The sequence below is a fragment of the Lithobates pipiens genome, unplaced genomic scaffold, assembly GCF_037356315.1.
Source record: "Lithobates pipiens isolate NorthernLeopardFrog02 unplaced genomic scaffold, aLitPip1_a1.2 Scaffold_82, whole genome shotgun sequence".
Classification (NCBI taxonomy): Eukaryota; Metazoa; Chordata; class Amphibia; order Anura; family Ranidae; genus Lithobates; species Lithobates pipiens.
The window spans coordinates 200,728-218,997 of record NW_027507906.1 but is presented as its reverse complement, the minus strand read 5'-3'; the positions used below and the strand labels follow the sequence as shown (position 1 = coordinate 218,997).

The window sequence follows — 18,270 nt, the reverse complement described above, 5'->3', positions numbered from 1 at the left end:
TCCTTGCAGGCTTAAAATCCTGGATAAGCGAAGTCCTTGCAGGCTTAAAATCCTGGATAAGCTTTGGAGAGTCTACTGGGGTTATATATAAGCAGTACTAAACAAATTCGGAATCACTGGTAGTATACATGATGATGCAATAATGGCCTTGTACTCCAACCCCTCTGCTCGAGTATTCTCAGCAGATACTCTTTCCTCACGATTCCAGATCTCCAATGGCACAAGGCAAGGCTGTCCTCTATCACCCATTATATTCAACCTTGTCATGGAACCTTTAGCAGAAAGCAAAAGATCCAATAACCATACCGCCGGTATACCTCTTGTAGACTTAGAACATAAAATCAGCTTGTTTGCAGACGACGTGATCCTCATGATCACCAACCCTGACCGTTCCCTTCCTGAGGTCCAAAGGACGCTCGCCTGGTTCAGCGATATCTCTTATTACAAAGTCAGTGAGACTAAATCATACATACTATAACTTGGGACTAGATGTTCCCACTTGTAATCGACTTAAACTATGATTCCCATACACATGGGTGGACCACAGCATATCTTATCTAAAACATTGTTCTCCACCAATTACTTTCCGATCTAAGTTACAAACAGATCTCTCCAGGCTGGCGTCCTTTGAGTTCTCATGGTTAGGATGCTTGGCGGCGTTCAAAATGTTACATCACCCCGAAATATTATATTTTTTCCGCACAATTCCTATCCCCCTACCTCTTAGATACCTCAACTCACTCCAATCAATCCTATCAAAGTTTATTTGGAAAGGTAAAAAACCAAGATGTGCCCATAATCAATTAATTAAATCGATCGGCAGGAGGACTAGAACTTGTCAATTTCCAAGACTACTACATGGCATCCATCCTCACACAATCAAGAGAGTGGTTTCTACCTTCACCCCCTTACACAATATGGGAAAAAATTTAATCATCCCTAACTCAAGGCAATAAACTGTCTACTTGGCTTTTTGCTACCACACTAGGAGCGAAACTCCCCCCGCCTATCACCAACAATTGTAGCTACGTTTAAAGCTTGGTCCCGATTTTTGCAAATCACCTCGACCCGCCCCACACAAGCAACGGTACAAATTCCTATAGATGCTCTGCAACTACTGATGTTCTCGACTTCTTATGGCCGCTGGAGAGATAAAGGTATTTCCTACATATCCGATCTCTTTGACAATGATAAACCCAAAACGTTCCCTGCACTACAAAAAGAATATCAACTCCAAACTCTGACATATTCCTGTACATACGCACCCAACATTGCCTCAAATCACTCAAAACATGCACATGTAAACTCCCTCAAAAAGCCTGGATTTACTTCAAATCCCCTACTACCCACCAGAAAGGCATAACAATGTTTTATAATTTGCTCCACTCCAAAACCACATTCTCCACCTCCACTGCAATTACCAGATGGGAAAAAGACTTAAAATAAAACTTCACTTTAGCCCAATGGGACAAAGCTGACCAATCCACCTACAAAGCCACCTGTTGCTCCACTCTCTGGGAACTTGTGTACAAACTGACATATCATTGGTACCTGACAGACTGTCCAAATTTAACACAACATTAGACAACTCCCGTTGGAGGTTATGTGGACATTCAGGCGATCTACTGCCTATTATTCTGGAATTGCCCCAAACTTTCTCTTTTTTGGAACTCAGTGTTCCAATTAATATCTGACGTGACAAAAATAACAATGGAAGAACAACCATCACTGGCATTGCTATCTCTGAACCTAGACTGAATCCCCAATCCGACGAGAACTGTCATAACTCACATACTCTTGTCAGGTCGCCTCAGTATAGCTAGGAAGTGGAAAAATCCAGATCCCCCCTCTCTTCACAATGTGATCAGCACTACACACGAACACTTTATACACAAAACGACCCTGGCACTTTGACATAACAGTAAAACATGTATACACCAAAAGTGGCAACAATGGACTGACTGGGTTAACTCTAATGAACTGATTAAGACGTTCTACCCCTAAGCCCTTGTACACACGGTCGGACATTCCGACAACAAAATCAGTCGGATTTTGTCCAAAACTTGTGTTGCATACACACGGTCGGACAAAGTTGTCGGAAAATCCTATCATACGTAACGTGATGACATTATTTAGTTGCGAAGGGACTACGTTCAGGCTAGTAGCCAATAGCTTCGGTATAGGAATTTGATCTGAGCATGCATGGCACTTTGTCCGATCAGAATTCTCTACACACAATCGGACAAAGTCCGATCAGATCATGTTGTCGGCAAGTTTTATAGCCCAGCTCTAAAACTTTATCCGTTGGATATTCCGACGGAAACAGTCCGATGGAGCCCACACACGGTTGGATTATCCGACAACACGGTCCGATCGGACATTTTCCATCGGAATGTCCGACCGTGTGTACAAGGGGGGAGATTCTGATGTAATCCCTCTCAATTTCTACTACACCCCAAAAACTGTTAATGTTCACTCCTTGTAAATCCTTGCTATATAATTCTCAATGCTGATGTAGCTTTGAGGGTTAATCTGCAGGAGGGTGGTGAATGCCTTCCCACGGACACAGTCTAGCACCCTACCGGGGTGTCCGGGTGGAAGTGCCTCTTCCCTCCATTCAATTAAGTAGCGACTCTATATTATGTTAATGCTTTTCCCTTTACTTTGGATAACAGATTGTACATAATCTTCAACCTGTAATTATTAAAATATAACAATAAAAATCTATTTTGGAAAAAAAAAAATTCACTGGTGTTTTTTCGCGCTTGGAAATTTTCTATAGAAACAACTACCACTGTGGACTTTATTTGGCACAATGCACTTTTTGTTTTATTTATAAACACTTATATTGATTTATTAAGATTTTTTTTATCAATTTATTTAGATTGTCCACCTATGTTTATATGATCACTATTCTGGTTTAATAGACATAGGTCTCATTATTTCAGCGCAGCTTTTTCCCTGTAGATGACTGTGAAGCCACATGAAATCACAGCCCATAGTAAACATAAAACTGAGCAGGCAGGTTCTTTATTGTAATGTTTCCTCTGCAATAAAACCTACCTGTCCGCTGACAGTTATCTCATCCTGTGACGGCCAATCAAGATGGCCAAAGGCCAGGACCCGGAAGAAGTCAAGGAGAAGATTCCAGTTCTGGCAAAGGACCTTGGACCATTGAAGCAGAAGTAAGTATTGAGATTTTAGGTCCGCTTTAATATAGTGTAATAGAGGTGGTCCCAGCAGTTCCCAACTCCTGTGTATTACCAATACCAGGAGCTCTTATGCCACGTACATAGGGAGCAGACTATCCGGTGTACTAAGTCCGCTGGACTATCCGCCGTACTTTTGAAATGAATGGACTCCCCTACACACGCGGAGGAAAGTCTGCTAATTTTGAGCGTGTCTCCAGGTAGCCGGGGCCAGCGAAGGAGGCGTCGCTGGCCCCGTCACATGGTATGGACTTAAAGGGGAACCCCTACGCCGAAAAATCGGCGTGGGGTCCCCCCCAGGTCCATATCAGACCCTTATCCGAGCACGCTACCCGGCCAGCCAGGAATAGGGGTGGGGACAAGCGAGCGCCCCCCCTCCTGAGCCGTACCAGGCCGCGTGCCCTCAACATGGGGGTGCCTTGGGGAAGGGGGGGCTGCGCGGCCCCCCCCACCCCAAAGCACCTTGTCCCCATGTTGATGAGAACAAGGGCCTCTTCCCGACAACCTTGGCCGCTGTGCAATAAACTATTTTAAACCTTGTTGTGTTTTTTTTTTACTTTTTTTCACAGGTGAATGGGTAGGGGTACATTGTACCCCATACTCATTCACATAGGGTGGGGGGCCGGGATCCGGGGGCTCCCTTATTAAAGGGGGCTCCCGGATTCCGATAAGCCCCCCGCCCGCAGACCCCGACAACCAACGGCCAGGGTTGTCGGGAAGAGGCCCTTGTCCTCATCAACATGGGAACAAGGTGCTTTGGGGCACGGCCCCCCCTTCCCCAAGGCACCCCTCCATGTTGAGAGCACGCAATTCCGGCCGGCCAGGAAAGGGGGTGGGGATGAGCGAGCACCCCCCCTCCTGAGCCGTATCAGGCCGCGTGCCCTCAACATGGATAAGGGTCTGATATGGACCTGGGGGGACCCCCACGCCGTTTTTTCAGCTATGGGGTTCCCCATTAAGTCCATACTAGGTGACTTTTGAAATTAACGGACTCCAGGTAGCCGGGGCCAGTGAAGGAGGCGTTGCTGGCCACGGCTACCTGGAGATGCACTCAAAATGAGCGGACTTTTCTCCGGGCGGGAAAAGTCCGTTCATTTCAAAAGTGCGGCGGACTGGCACACACGCGGCAGGATTGTCCGCCGAAATGCGAGTTTCAGCGGACAGATTGGAGTGCAAAAATACTTTCTTAGTCCGTCTGACTTTTGGGTAAAAAAAGTCCGCCGGAGCACACACACGGTGGGATTGTCCGGCTTTTCCACCGGATTGTTTGATCGTGTGTACGAGGCATAACTTTAGATTTCATCTGCAGCTCTACCTGTTGATGCAATCTGGTACTGCTGCAACTTATATCATAAATCATAAAATGTAATTAAATCATTAAATTAATTAAATCATAGCAACATACGTTCTCTGAGCAATGCAGGCAAAAAAAAAAGAAGATAAGGGTTGTTATTGTTATAATTGCTGTTGCTATTATTAGGATTTTGGGATGGATGGCGTGTCATGGAGAGGTCCAAGTTTTCTTGATATCCTATTTAAGTTCCAAAGCTATTTACTTTTGAATGTAAGTTATCTAATGTACCGTATATTTTTTACAGAAGGGGTCATCTTGCAAGCTCCTAACTCTGTTTTTGAAGAAGAATCATTACATCTTCGATGTCACAGTGTTCCTGGATATAAGCATGAGAATCAAAATATAACATTCTCCAAGAATGGAAAGATCATACAGACATCAGACCAAAATTCTAATTTCTATGTTAGTAGAGTGACTGTGGATATGTCCGGCAAATATCGCTGTGAAAAGAAATTGGGCTTTACTTCTGATCAAACACAGTTTGATGAAACATTGATTTATGTCAAAGGTAAAGCTTTTCTGAAATCAGGAATTTCCATAGATGGGATAAAAATTACACAAAGGGGTTGATTTTCGAAAGACAAATAACCTGTTTGAAAGAGAAATTGCAACGGAAATTTTTCCTAAGGGAATGTTACAAAATATAACTTTGTAAGAATAACAAATCATGTGCAAGGAAAATACAAAAACAGCATTTTTGCGTCCACAGGATTGGATGATTTTGATAAAAAGAAAGGAGAGGCCTGGGTCCAGAGAAATGTGACTTCTAAAATATGTTTCACAAATCTTTAATATAAATTATCAACATGAACTGTACATGTATACAGTAAGCAGCAAACAAAGAAAGCTGGCATCCCGCCATTCAGAAACTTTGATCCAATGCATCCACTTCTGGAATCTTTCCCCCAAATAGTATGCAGCAACAGCTCTGAAGAAGGAGGAGTCTTTCCCCTGAAACGCGTCGGTTTGATGTACATGTTGCAAATTTTTATTAAAAATCCATAAACCATACTTCTCATTTCTCTGGACATCGGGTGCTCCTTTCTTTTTATCTAAGTCTACATGCTGAAACAACCTTAAGGTCACACAGAAAAGGCAGCAGCCCAATCCCCCAGAGGGTCCAACCCAACCGTCCATCACTGGGCACTATCCACAGGAAGACATTTATTCCTTCTGCCCACACGAATACCCACTCAGGACCAGTGACCTATTCAGTTAGTCCAGCACGGACTGCAACACAAGCTAGATACAGGATTGGATGATGGAACTCAGCAGAGCTTTGCCTCATTCACCAAGCTCTGAGGATAATTCCCTTACAAAATGCCACGTCTTTTGAAAAGTGAATAGTCTATTTGCCTTTAGTAAATCAACCTCAGAATATTTTTTTTACAGTTGTGTTGTTCAATAATTATTTTGGGGTGTGTTGTCTTTTAGAGGTGTTCTATTCTCCTGAAATAAAAATGCCACCATATCCAATGGTAGAAGGTGATCACGTGACCCTAACATGTGAGACGAGCCCCAGTCCTCTTAAACAGATGGTAGAACTGAAGTTTGCTTTCTACAGAGATGGACAGAACATACAGAATTTCAGTTTATCCAACCAATATGGAGTCCAGTCTGCTCAGCTGGAGGATTCTGGGAATTATTCCTGTGAAGTGAAAACTTCTGATGATAGTATAACAAAGACCAGTAAAGAAATAGATCTCCTTATTCAGAGTAAGTTACCAAAACACTCAGCCTAGTAATCACTTTATAATTCTTTATATGGATTATATCGTATGGCTTTGGTGTTGTTTTATATGATGATTTGTCTTTTTTAGGTCTTTTTTCCAAGCCAAAGATAAACATCACTTCCTATCCGATCACAGAAGATGACAACATGATCCTGACATGTCATACAAGTCTTAGTCCACTAAGAGAGACAACAGAACTTCAGTTTGCATTCTACAGAAATGACCAAATTGTTCAAAACTTCAGCAAATCTTTTCACTATGGAGTCCAGTTAGAGGATTCTGGGAATTATTTTTGTGAAGTGAAAGATCCAAACAACAATGTAAAGAAGAGGAGTGATGTGTCAACACAAAGTAAGTATAAGATAAGATCCATACCAAACGATAGTTTTAAATGCTATTCAGCAAGCACTACAGCTACACTATATTGTCAAAAGTATTGGGACACCTGCCTTTACACATACATGAACTTTAATGGCATCCCGGTCTTAGTCCGTAGGGTTCAATAATGACTTGGCCCACCCTTTGCAGCTATAATAGCTTCAACTCTTCAACTTGCTCATCCATGTCTTTATGGACCTTGATTTGTGCACTGGGGGTCATCCCCAAACTGTTCCCACAAAGTTGGGAGCATGAAAATGTCCAAAGTGTGTCAGTATGCTGACGCCTTAAGAGTCCCCTTCACTGGAAGGATGGGGCCAAGCCCAACCCCTGAAAAACAACCCCACACCATAATCCCCCCCTCCACCAAATTATTTGGACCAGTGCACTAAGCAAGGTCAATAAAGACATGGATAAGCAAGTTTGAGGTGGAAGAACTTGACTGGACTGCACTTCAACCTGATGGAACACCTTTAGGATGAATTAGATTGGAGACAGTCCAAAATCATTGCCTGAGCTCACAAATGAGCTTCTGTAAGAATGGTCAGACTTTCCCATAAACACACTCCTAAACCTTGTGGACGGCCTTCCCAGAAGAGTTGAAGCTGTTATAGCTGCAAACGGTGGGCCAACTCAATATTGATTCATAATAAAGCAAAAGTTGAGGAAAGATATCCCCAAAAGGTGTCCATACCTTAAAGGAAAGAGGTGGGAACAGACTTTTCTTTGGGGTATGGACCTCTTTTGAGGATATCTTTCCTCACCTTTTGCTTTTTTATGAATCGTTAATTGGTCCTCCATAGGTAAAATCCATCCTTAACCACTTCCGGACCGCCCACCGTCGTTATACGTCGGCTGTTTGAAGTCATGGCGGCAACTAGCTGCCATAACCCCGGTATCCTCTTCTTCAGTGAGCGGTCTGGTTTAAGATAAAAGTGGTCGCTCTGGTGCCCTCCACCGATCAGGTCCTTCCTTCTTGTGGCCTGACATTGAGACAAGTGAGGGGAAGATGGCCGCCACCCGTCTCCATATCATTGTAGGGCGGAAGCGACGTCAAAACGTCACTTCCGCCCATAGCTCTTAAAAGGCTTTTTTTTCTTCATTTTTTTAAATGACAATTTTATTTTATTTTTATTGCATTTTAGTCTAAATATGAGATCTGAGGTTTTTTTTTTTTACCCCAGATCTCATATTTAAGAGGTCCTTTCATGCTTTTTTTTGTATTACAAGGGATTTTTCCATAAAAAAAAGGTAAAATAAATAAGAAAATAAAAAATTTAAATGCGCCCTGCCCCGATGAGCTTGCGTGCAGAAGTGAACGCATGCGTGACTAGCGCATATGAAAACGATGTTCAAACCACACATGTGAGGTATCTTTCATGGTCTGCTGGTTAGGAAGGACCGGATGCTTTTAGATATCATACTACAGAAGGCCCATATCTACTTTTAGATCTTTTATATACCCGTGACACCAAGATTTGAACAGAACAATTAGTGGTATAAGACATGAAGAGCCATTGTGTGGCCTTTAGATACCGTTTTGGTAATGGGTTTACTGTTTCTGACCATACTTGTAAAGAAAAAAAAAAGAAAACATATGGAAAGTTTCAGAGAAAACAAACCAGATGTCATGACATGATCTCTGCCCAGTGAGTTATTTTGCTATGCTATATAAATAAATGTATGATGTCATCTGTCGATATGATGTAATGATTACTACATTTGCTTAAGATAATAAGATAATATTTATTAAAAACTCTTTGATGTTTTTCTTTAATTTTTCTAGGAAGAATAGAAAAACAAGATGGCTATAACCTGCAAAATATTATTCGACTGGTACTATCTGGGCTCATAATAATTGCACTTGCCGTAATCCTGTTCGATTATGTCAAAACGAGCTAAACCTATTTTACAGAAAGGAGGCATGATAGATTGTGAGAATGTTGGGTAATTGGAACTTATACAATACCATTCGAATGAAGTATTTTATCAAGATTGTTTTTTAATTGATGGCTTTGACCTTATGTTTAAAGTGAAGAGTGTAGACCTTGCCCACATAAAATGGCATGGTGGAGGCTAGATTAAGGCTTACCTGTAGGTCCAAGAAATATCTCCTAAACCTATATGGTTTAGGAGATATTTACAAAAAGACAGCCACCGCTGTCTACGGCGCATGCGCCATAGACAGCGTCGTGCAGGCGCACTGGGCAGGCCGCAGATCGCGGCGATATGCCGCTCGTGTCAGCTCCCATGCGCATGCGCGGGAGTGACATCATCGCGGCTCTGGTGAATCACAGCGCCGGACCAGCGAGACCCGGAAGTCACTCCGGGATACATGGCAGCGGCGAACATGAAGACGGAGGACCACTTCGGGGGCTTCGTTCTCAGGTAAGTTATTCATAATGAGCTAGTATGCTATGCATACTAGCTCATTATGCCTTTGCCTTGAAGGCTTAAAGGTTGCATTTTTACTTCCTCTTTAAAAAGCATCATTGACCAGCACAAGAGGCAAACATTATATTTTGGCAAAGGGAATAATTCAGTCCCAAAAAATGAAAGCCCATCTTTAGTCAAATTTTTTAATTTCATTTTGGATAGAGCAAGAAAGGGCCTTGAGACTCTTTGAGGTTGTGACATACATTTGTGCTCCTGGTGAGAATGGTTGATCTCTCCAATGGGACACTGACAAAAAAAATCCAACTTTTAGTAGAGTTGGGAAAGGTTAGAACATCTGACAATGCTTTTATTTCTGTCTGTGTTTTCATGTGTCGGGGACAACTGCCTTTCCAATTCTTGTATAGATGTCCCAGGGATAGAAAAGGAGGCAATGTCTTCTCAGAGTCAGGGACAGCTTACCGAGCGGGCACACCTGGGCACAGCCCAGGGGCCCAGGTGCACATGGGGCCCCATCAGTCCGGTCGGATCTAGAGCGAAGCTACTGGAATTGCCTCCATTCTGCTCTCCGTCACACACAGCCCCACCTCCTCCTGACCCCGCGCCTGTGATAGACGTAACGCGGGTCCAATGCTGGGATGCATTCTGTCTATCACAGGCACGGGGTCAGGAAGAGGTGGGGCTGTGTGTGACGGCAAGCAGAGTGGAGGCAATTTCAATGTAAGCTGTAACAGCAGCTATCCGCTCTGTGATCCCCCGGCTCTCCTCTTCCTCCATTCATGATCCGGCCACCCCCTCTATTGACCCGCCCTGGTGAGTCTGCAATGGGGGCATGGTGAGGCTGCAATGGGGGCACGGTGAGGCTGTAATGGGGGCAAAGTGAGGCTGCAATGGGGGCACAGTGAGGCTGCAATGATGGCGCAGTGAGGCTGCAATGTTGGCACGGTGAGGCTGCAATGTTGGGCATGATGAAACTACAATTTTGGGCATGGTGAGGCTGGAATGTTGGGCAGGGTGAGGCTGCAATTTTGGGCACAGTGAGGCTGCAATTTTGGGCACAGTGAGGCTGCAATGTTGAGCATGGTGAGGCTGCAGTGACAGTGAGGCTTCAATGTTAGCACAGTGAGGCTGTAATGTTGGCACAGTGAGGCTGCAATGTTGGGCACAGTGAGGTTGCAATGACAGTGAGGCTGCATGGTGAGGCTGCAATGTTGGGCACAGTGAGGCTGCAGTGTTGGGCACGGTGAAGCTGCAATGTCAGTGAGGCTGTAATGTTGGGCATGGTTTGGCTGCAATGTTGGCACAGTGAGGATGCAATGTTGGCTTAGGGAGGATGCAATGTTGGCTTAGTGAGGATGCGATGTTGGCACAGTGAGGCTGCGACGTTGGGCACAGTGAGGCTGTGTCGTTGGGCACAGCGAGGCTGCAATGTTAGGCACAGTGAGGAATTATACTTTAATTCTTGAGAGTAGGTGCAAAAATTGGGACAGGCTTGTAGGGGCCCCAGTGCATTACTTTGCCCAGGGGTCTATGATGCTCTTAAGATGGCCCTGCTCAAAGTGGTCATATTTAAAAAAAAAAAAAAAATTGAGGTGCAGAGAAAAATTTCACAAAGTGTTAGACCCAAACCCAACATTGTGGACTGGGACAAACTAGCCACGCGGAGAAAGCAACCTGAGAGTCTCTGGCTTGTTTCACCATAATGGCTTCATCAGGAGAGCATAAAAGCTGGGAAAAGGAGACACCTTCCTGCTTCAGACTGATTACATCATCTCAGCCAAGGCAAAGTCCACTGACTGGAGCTCAAGGATAGCTGTTCAATGGAAAGGGGTACAATTTAAAAGAAAATGAGGGGAAAAGGAAAAGTTTAAACAAGAAGGATTTTATGAAAAAACAGACTACAGGGCAATTAAGTAGTGGATGTGCATGTGGGATATCTTTTAGTGACAGGGAATGTTGGGGGGGGGGCTGTAAAAATACGGCTCAACTGTATGTTTTTGTTTTTACTGCCCCCCAATAAAATTACTTTTACTTGTAATACGCTATGAAAATAAAGTATTTTTTAAAATTACAATTAGTTCTACCTTTGTCTTGTGTATTATATGAATAAAATGTTTTCATGTTTACACCTCTTTTTGTCTTTGTTTTGTTTTTTGTGTACATTTTTATTGTTAATGGTGTATGAACTGCAAAGCTAGTGGAATTGATGGGTCATGGCCATATTATGCAATGTGTGAAACAAACACAAATGTCTGAGAAAGTACAATTTCTGCATCTCACAGGGGCCACTATAGTTCCTTAGAACAACAACATGTAATGTAAAGTTGCTTATATAAACTGAGCAATATACACTGTATGTATTATACCTATCTATGCAGCAGATGGCGCTATAGTATTATAATGTTTTCTATGATATGACAGGATGTTTGTCTATCCTCTTTCTATGTACTTGTATTGTCCTGTTTCCTGTAAGACATGATAAAGACATCCTCCATGAAAGTATGATTCAATAATCTGCTAATAAATACAACATATACTGTATATGCAGCGTGTAAAATACATATTGACTAGTCACCATTTTTCTAGGAAAACACATTTCTAAAGGTGCTATTGATATGCAATTTTTACCACATGTCGGTATCGACCCCTGCAATCCATACATACAAAGAAACCAAAACAAAGAAGCTCAGAAATGAAGTTATGTGTAATAAAGTGGAATGTCAAAGGGAAAAAGTATTGAACACGCTAACTGAAATGTATTTAATACTTGGTACAAAATCCTTTGTTGGTAATGACAGCTTTAAGACGTCTCCTGTATAGAGAATCTAGTGGCATGAATTGCTCTTCAGATCTTGGAGGTTCCATCGGCCTCTTCTATGAACTCTGATCTTTATTTATTTTACCCGCTGCATATACAGTATATGTTGTATTGTGGTAGGAAGTATAGTGGCCCCTGTGAGAGAAATTTTACTCCATCCTCCCTTCCACCTGGCTGCAACTCCTCCTCTCCTCTCCTCTCCTCTGTGCACCTCACTCCATCCTCCCCTCCACCTGGCTGCAACTCCTCCTCTCCTCTGTGCACCTCACTTCATCCTCCCCTCCACCTGGCTGCAACTCCTCCTCTCCTCTCCTCTCATCTCCTCTGTACACCTCATTCCATCCTCCCCTCCCCTTGGCTGAAACTCCCCCTATCCTCTGTGCACCTTGCTCTGTAATCCCCTCCATCTGGCTGCAACTCCTCCTCTCCTCTGTGGACCTGGCTCTGTCCTCCCCTTCACTTGGCTGCAACTCCCCCTTACCTCTGTGCACCTGGCTCTGTTCTCCCCTTCACCTGGCTGCCACTCCCCCTCTCCTCCGCGCACCTGGTTTTGTTCTCCCCTTCATCTGGCTGCAACTCCCCCTCTCCTCGGCATCTGGCTCTGTCCTCCCATTCACCTGGCTGCAACTCCCCCTTACTTCTGTGCACCTGGCTCTGTTCTCCCCTTCACCTGGCTGCCACTCCCCCTCTCCTCCGCGCACCTGGTTTTGTTCTCCCCTTCATCTGGCTGCAACTCCCCCTCTCCTCGGCATCTGGCTCTGTCCTCCCATTCACCTGGCTGCAACTCCCCCTTACTTCTGTGCACCTGGCTCTGTTCTCCCCTTCACCTGGCTGCAACTCCCCCTCTCCTCCGTGCACCTGGTTTTGTTCTCCCCTCCACCTGGCTGCAACTCCTTCGCTCCTCTGTGCACCTGACTCCATCCTCCCTTCCCCCTGGCTGCAACTCTCCCTCTCTTCTGTGCACCTGGGTCCATCCTACCCTCCACCTGGCTGCAACTCCCCTTCTCCTCTGTGCATGTGGCTCTGTCCTCCCCTCCCCCTAGCTGTAACTCCCCCTCTTCCTTGTGCACCTTGCTCTGTACTCCCCTCCATCTGGTTGCAACTACTCCTCTTCTCTGTGCACCTGGCTCCATCCTCCCCTAAACCTGGCTGCAACGCCTTCTCTCCTCTGCATCTGGCTCTGTTCTCCCCTTCACCGGCTGCAACTCCTCCTCTCCCCTGTGCACCTGGCTCCATCCTACTTTCCACCTGTCTGCAACCCCCTCCTCTATGCACCTGACTCCATCCTCCCCTCCATCTGGCTGCAACTCTTTCTCTCCTCTGTGCACCTGGCTCCATCCTCCCGTTCACCTGTCTGCAACTCCCCCTCTCCTCTATGAGCCTAGCTCTGTCTTTCCCTCCATCTGGCTGCAACTCCCCCTCTCCACCGTTCACCTGGCTTTGTTCTCCCCTCCATCTGGCTGCAACTCATTCTCTCCTTTGTGTACCTGGCTCAGTCCTCCCCTCCCCCTGGCTGCAACTCCTTCTCTCCTCTGTGTACCTGGCTCCGTCCTCCCCTCCCCCTGGCTGCAACTCATCTCTCCTCTGTGTACCTGGCTCTGTCCTCCTCTCCACCTGGCTACAACTCCCCCTCTCCTCTGTGCACCTGGCTCTGTCCTCCCCTCCACCTGACTGCAACTCCCCCTCTCCTCTGTGCACCTTGCTCCATCCTCCCTTCTACCTGGCTGCAACATCTCCTCTCCTCACAGGGGTCAAAGGATGATTAGGGGTCATATGGGACACAGGATGTGTGGAATTGTGTGCAGGGATCACAGTGGACATAGGATGACCAGGAGACTCAAGAGTTATGGGGGACACTGCATGATTAGGGGCTCAGGGGGTCACAGGGGACAAAGGATGAACAGGAGCATGGGGTCACAGGATGATCAGGGGTCACAGGGACACAGGATGTTTAGAATTCAAGGGTCACAGTGCACACCGGGTGATCGGGATTCACAGGTCACTGTGGACACAGGATGGTCAGGGGGACACAGGATAAATAGGGGCATGGGGGTCACAGGATGATCGGGTGTCATGGGGACCTAGGATGATTGGGATTCACAGGTCGCAGTGGGCACAGGTTGATCAGGGGTCATTGTACACCCTGAATGATTGGGATTCAAAAGTTAAAGTGGACACCGGATGATTGTGATTTAAGGGTCACAGTGGGCACAGAATGATTAGGATTCAAGGGTCACAGTGGACACTGGATGATCAGGGGTCACAGTGGACACTGAATAATCAGGGGTCACAGTGGACACTGTATGATTGGGATTCACAGGTCACAGTAGACACAGGGTGATCAGGATACTCAAGAGTTACGGGGAACACCGCATGATTAGGGGCTCAGGGGTCACAGGGGACACTGATGAAAAGGGGCACAGAGACACAGGAGGATCGGGATTCAAGGGTCACAGTGGACACAGGATGATCAGGGGTCATTGTGCAACCTGAATGATTGGGATTCAAGGGTCACAGTGGGCACTGTATAATTGGGAAACAAAGGTCACAGTGGACACCGGATGATTGGGTTTTAAGGGTCACTGAGGACACAGGATGATTGGGATTCAAGGGTTACAGTGGACACCGGGTGATCAGGATTCACAGGTCACTGTGGACACAGGATTCTCAGGAGACTCAAGAGTTATGGGAGACACTGCATGATTAGGGGCTCAGGGGGACACATGATAAATAGGGGCACAGGGGTCACAGGATGATCGTGGGTCATGGGGACACAGGATGATAGGGATTCAAGGGTCACAGTGGACACCAGATGATTGGGATTCACAGGTCACAGTGGGCACAGGTTGATCAGGGGTCATTGTGCACCCTGAATGGTTGGGATTCAAAATTTAAGTGGACACCGGCTGATTGTGATTCAAGGGTCACAGTGGACACAGAATGATTAGGATTCAAGGGTCACAGTGGACACTGGATGATCAGGGGTCACAGGGGACACTGGATGATCGGGGGTCACAGTGGACACTGGATGATCGAGGGTCACAGTGGACACTGGATGATCGGGGGTCACAGTGGACACTGGATGATCGGGGGTCACAGTGGACACTGGATGATCAGGGGTCACAGTGGACACTGGATGATTAGGGGTCACAGTGGACACTGGATGATTGGGATACACAGGTCACAGTGGACACAGGGTGATCAGGAGACTAAGAGTTACAGGGAACACCGCATGATTAGGGGCTCAGGGGTCACAGGGGACACCGATGAAAAGGGGCACAGAGACACAGGAGGATCGGGATTCAAGGATCACAGTGGACACAGGATGATAAGGGGACATTGTGCAACCTGGATGATTGGGATTCAAGGGTCACAGTGGGCACTGTATAATTGGAATACAAAGGTCACAGTGGACACTGGATGATTGGGTTTTAAGGGTCACTGAGGACACAGGATGATTGGGATTCAAGGGTCACAGTGGACATAGGAAACAGGGGCGGACTGACCATTCAGGCACTGGGGCAATGCCCGAGGGCCCCATGCCACTAAGGGGCCCCATCAGGGTTGCTAGCCTCAATAAAACCAGGGACAGCATGTAAAAATCTGTGTTTTTTTAAAAAATCCCAAGATTATAGCTGTACCTTTTCAGTGTGTGTATGTGTATTCTGTGTCTGTGTGCGTATACTGTATGTGTGTGTGTGTATACTGTGTGGCCCCATAATCTATTGCCTGGGGGCCTCATAATCTCCTATTGCCCGGGGGCCCCATAATCTCATATTGCCCAGGGGCCTCATAATCTTCTTCTATTGCCCGGAGGCCCCATAATCTCCTATTGCCCGGGGGCCCCATGAGTTGTCAGTCCGCCCCTGTTAGGGAACTTTGTGGTCACAGTGGACACAGGATGATCAGGGGCTCTGGGGTAACAGGGGACACCCTCTCTCTTTTCCTCTTTCCCTTGCCTCTCTTTCTTCTCACGTTTCTCTCCTCCCCCCCCCCCCTCGCTATTAATTGACAGATGGGCGTGTGTTTTGTAAAATACATTGAGCCTGATAGAAGGCACAAGGAGTCATGGGAACTGTAGTTCCCTGTGGGAGATGCATATGCTAGCACAGTGGAATGACATGCCAACTCTGCAGAACTCCCCCCGTCATCACTAGCATTATCCAGCAGAGGAGGAATGGTGGGGGGGGGTTTAGAGACCCCAACTGCAGCTATATGGTCGAAAAATAATAATTTGACGTATTATGTTTATTACAATGGATGCACCGATACCATTTTTTTTATGAGTACGAGTGCCGATACTTTTTTTTTTAGTACTTGCTGATGCCATCTACTAATACCTCCCGCAACTTTTTTGTCTACACTTCAATTATTATTATTATTTTTTTTATTTTGTGCTTTTTCAATGTGAAATGTGTAACTATATGTTAAAGGTGTACAAGTATTAGCAAATATGAACAAAACACATAAAAAAAAGTTTTAATTAATTAATAATAGTTTATTAAATAGAAGTGAACAAAATAAAACAGAAGGAAGATAATAATGAAATGGAAAATTAAGGATTAATTAGGGGTTGAACAGAGGAAGCATTTAACCACTTGCTTACTGGGCACTTAAACCCCCTTCCTGCCCAGGCCAATTTTCAGCTTGCGGTGCTGTCACTCTTTAAATGGCAATTGCGCGGCCATGCTACACTGTACCCATATGACATTTTTATCTTTTTTTTTTACACCAATAGAGCTTTCTTTTGGTGGTATTTAATCACTGGGGTTTTTATTTTTTGCTAAACAAACAAAAAAAGACCGAAAAACAGTTTTCATAGTTTGTTATAAAATTTTGCAAACAGTTAATCTTTCTCCTTCCTTCAGGCTGCACTGATGAGCACAGATAGGCTGCACTGATGAGCACAGATAGGCTGCACTGATGGGCACGGATAGGCTGCACTGATGGGCACAGATAGGCTGCACTGATAGGCATTGATAGAGCTACACTGATGGGAACTGATAGGCTGCACTGATGGGCACTGATCAGCAGACAGGCACTGACAGATGGCACTGATGGGCACGGATAGGTGGCACTGAAGGGCACTGATAGGTGGCACAGATAGGCAGCACTGATAGGTACCACTGATGAGGCACTGATGGGCACTGATTTGCCGCACTGGTGGGCACTGATAGGTGGCACTTGTGGGCACTGCTTAGTAGTACTGATATGCACTAGTAGGTGGCACTGGTGGGAACTGGTAGGTGGCACTGGTGGACACAGCAGCAGTGGCTCTCTGTGTATGGGACTGATGTCAAGTTTACACAAGTCGGTAATCAGCTTATTTTTTTCTCCTCACGCTGTTAGCGTGAGAAAAAAAAGCAGATTCCCGGCTTTTGTTTACATCACATGATCAGCTGTCATTGGCTGACAGCTGATCACATGGTAAAGGGTCAGGATTGACTCCTTACTTCAATCTGTGATCAGCTAAGTCTCATGGACTCGCTGATCACTGAAAGCGCCACCCACGAATATGGAAGGACGTACATAGATTCCCCTTCTAGCAATTTAGGCTTGCGCTGTAGCCATCCTTTGGCTATAGCAAGGGCATGAAGATTTTAATAAAAAACAAAAAAACTATTTGCTTTAAATTGACTTCATCTGCAGACCCGAGTTCATGCCTTTGAACTGTAAATGAATAAACAGAAAGAAAGATACAAAAAGAAACAATGTTTATTCTTTATCTATCTGTTTCAGGGGCTGAGCAGTGTTGTTGATAAACATTGCCTGGCTGCTTTTTTTTTTTTGACAACTCCAATTGCCAGGACTTAATTTACACTTCATCTGTCAACAGGAGAACCCCACAACTGAATGAGCCATCGGTCTTTAAGAACGCAGCAGCCCCACTGCTTAACAACTGATAATTGCAAGCTTTTATTTTTTATTTTTTTATTTCAGCTGTCAGTGGGGGAATCCTGCTGGCAGATGAAAGAACTGAGCCTGAAAGTCTCGGTTTCAGGTATCGGGGGGATTTGCACAAGTACCTATACTCGTGCAAATGCTTAGTATCAGCACCGATACCGGTATCGGTACAACCCTATTTATTACCATGTCCAACTTTCAGGTATTTATATGAGAGTTTACTAAAATATGCATATTGCCTGTAGTTGTACTTTAAGCTTGTATTTTCTTCCAGTGCTTATGGGGTTTTCCATGGATTTCCTATCACAAGTCAAACTGGTAGATCTAGTGATCTTCCATACTAACCCAGCCCTAAGTATGTCCGTATGATTGTGGTACGGTTAGTAAAATGTACAAACTTATAGCAGCAAAGACTAATATGGTTTAATTTCTTTGAAAGGCCCTCGGCATGCCTGTGGTCAATGTGAGGGACGGGCGGTA

General features: G+C 45.3%; 1 protein-coding gene across 1 annotated transcript in view; it reads left to right on the top strand.

Annotated features, from left to right (window-relative positions):
- LOC143973430 (uncharacterized) overlaps positions 1-11,194 on the top strand; it is a 104,344-nt gene extending 93,150 nt beyond the window's left edge. Inside the window, exons 12-15 of the mRNA XM_077474411.1 lie at positions 4,808-5,071; positions 5,998-6,279; positions 6,384-6,647; positions 8,461-11,194. Coding sequence (XP_077330537.1) covers positions 4,808-5,071; positions 5,998-6,279; positions 6,384-6,647; positions 8,461-8,576 — 926 coding nt within the window. The 3' untranslated portion in view covers positions 8,577-11,194. The remainder of the gene's footprint in view (positions 1-4,807; positions 5,072-5,997; positions 6,280-6,383; positions 6,648-8,460) is intronic.
- Positions 11,195-18,270: the final 7,076 nt, after the last annotated feature.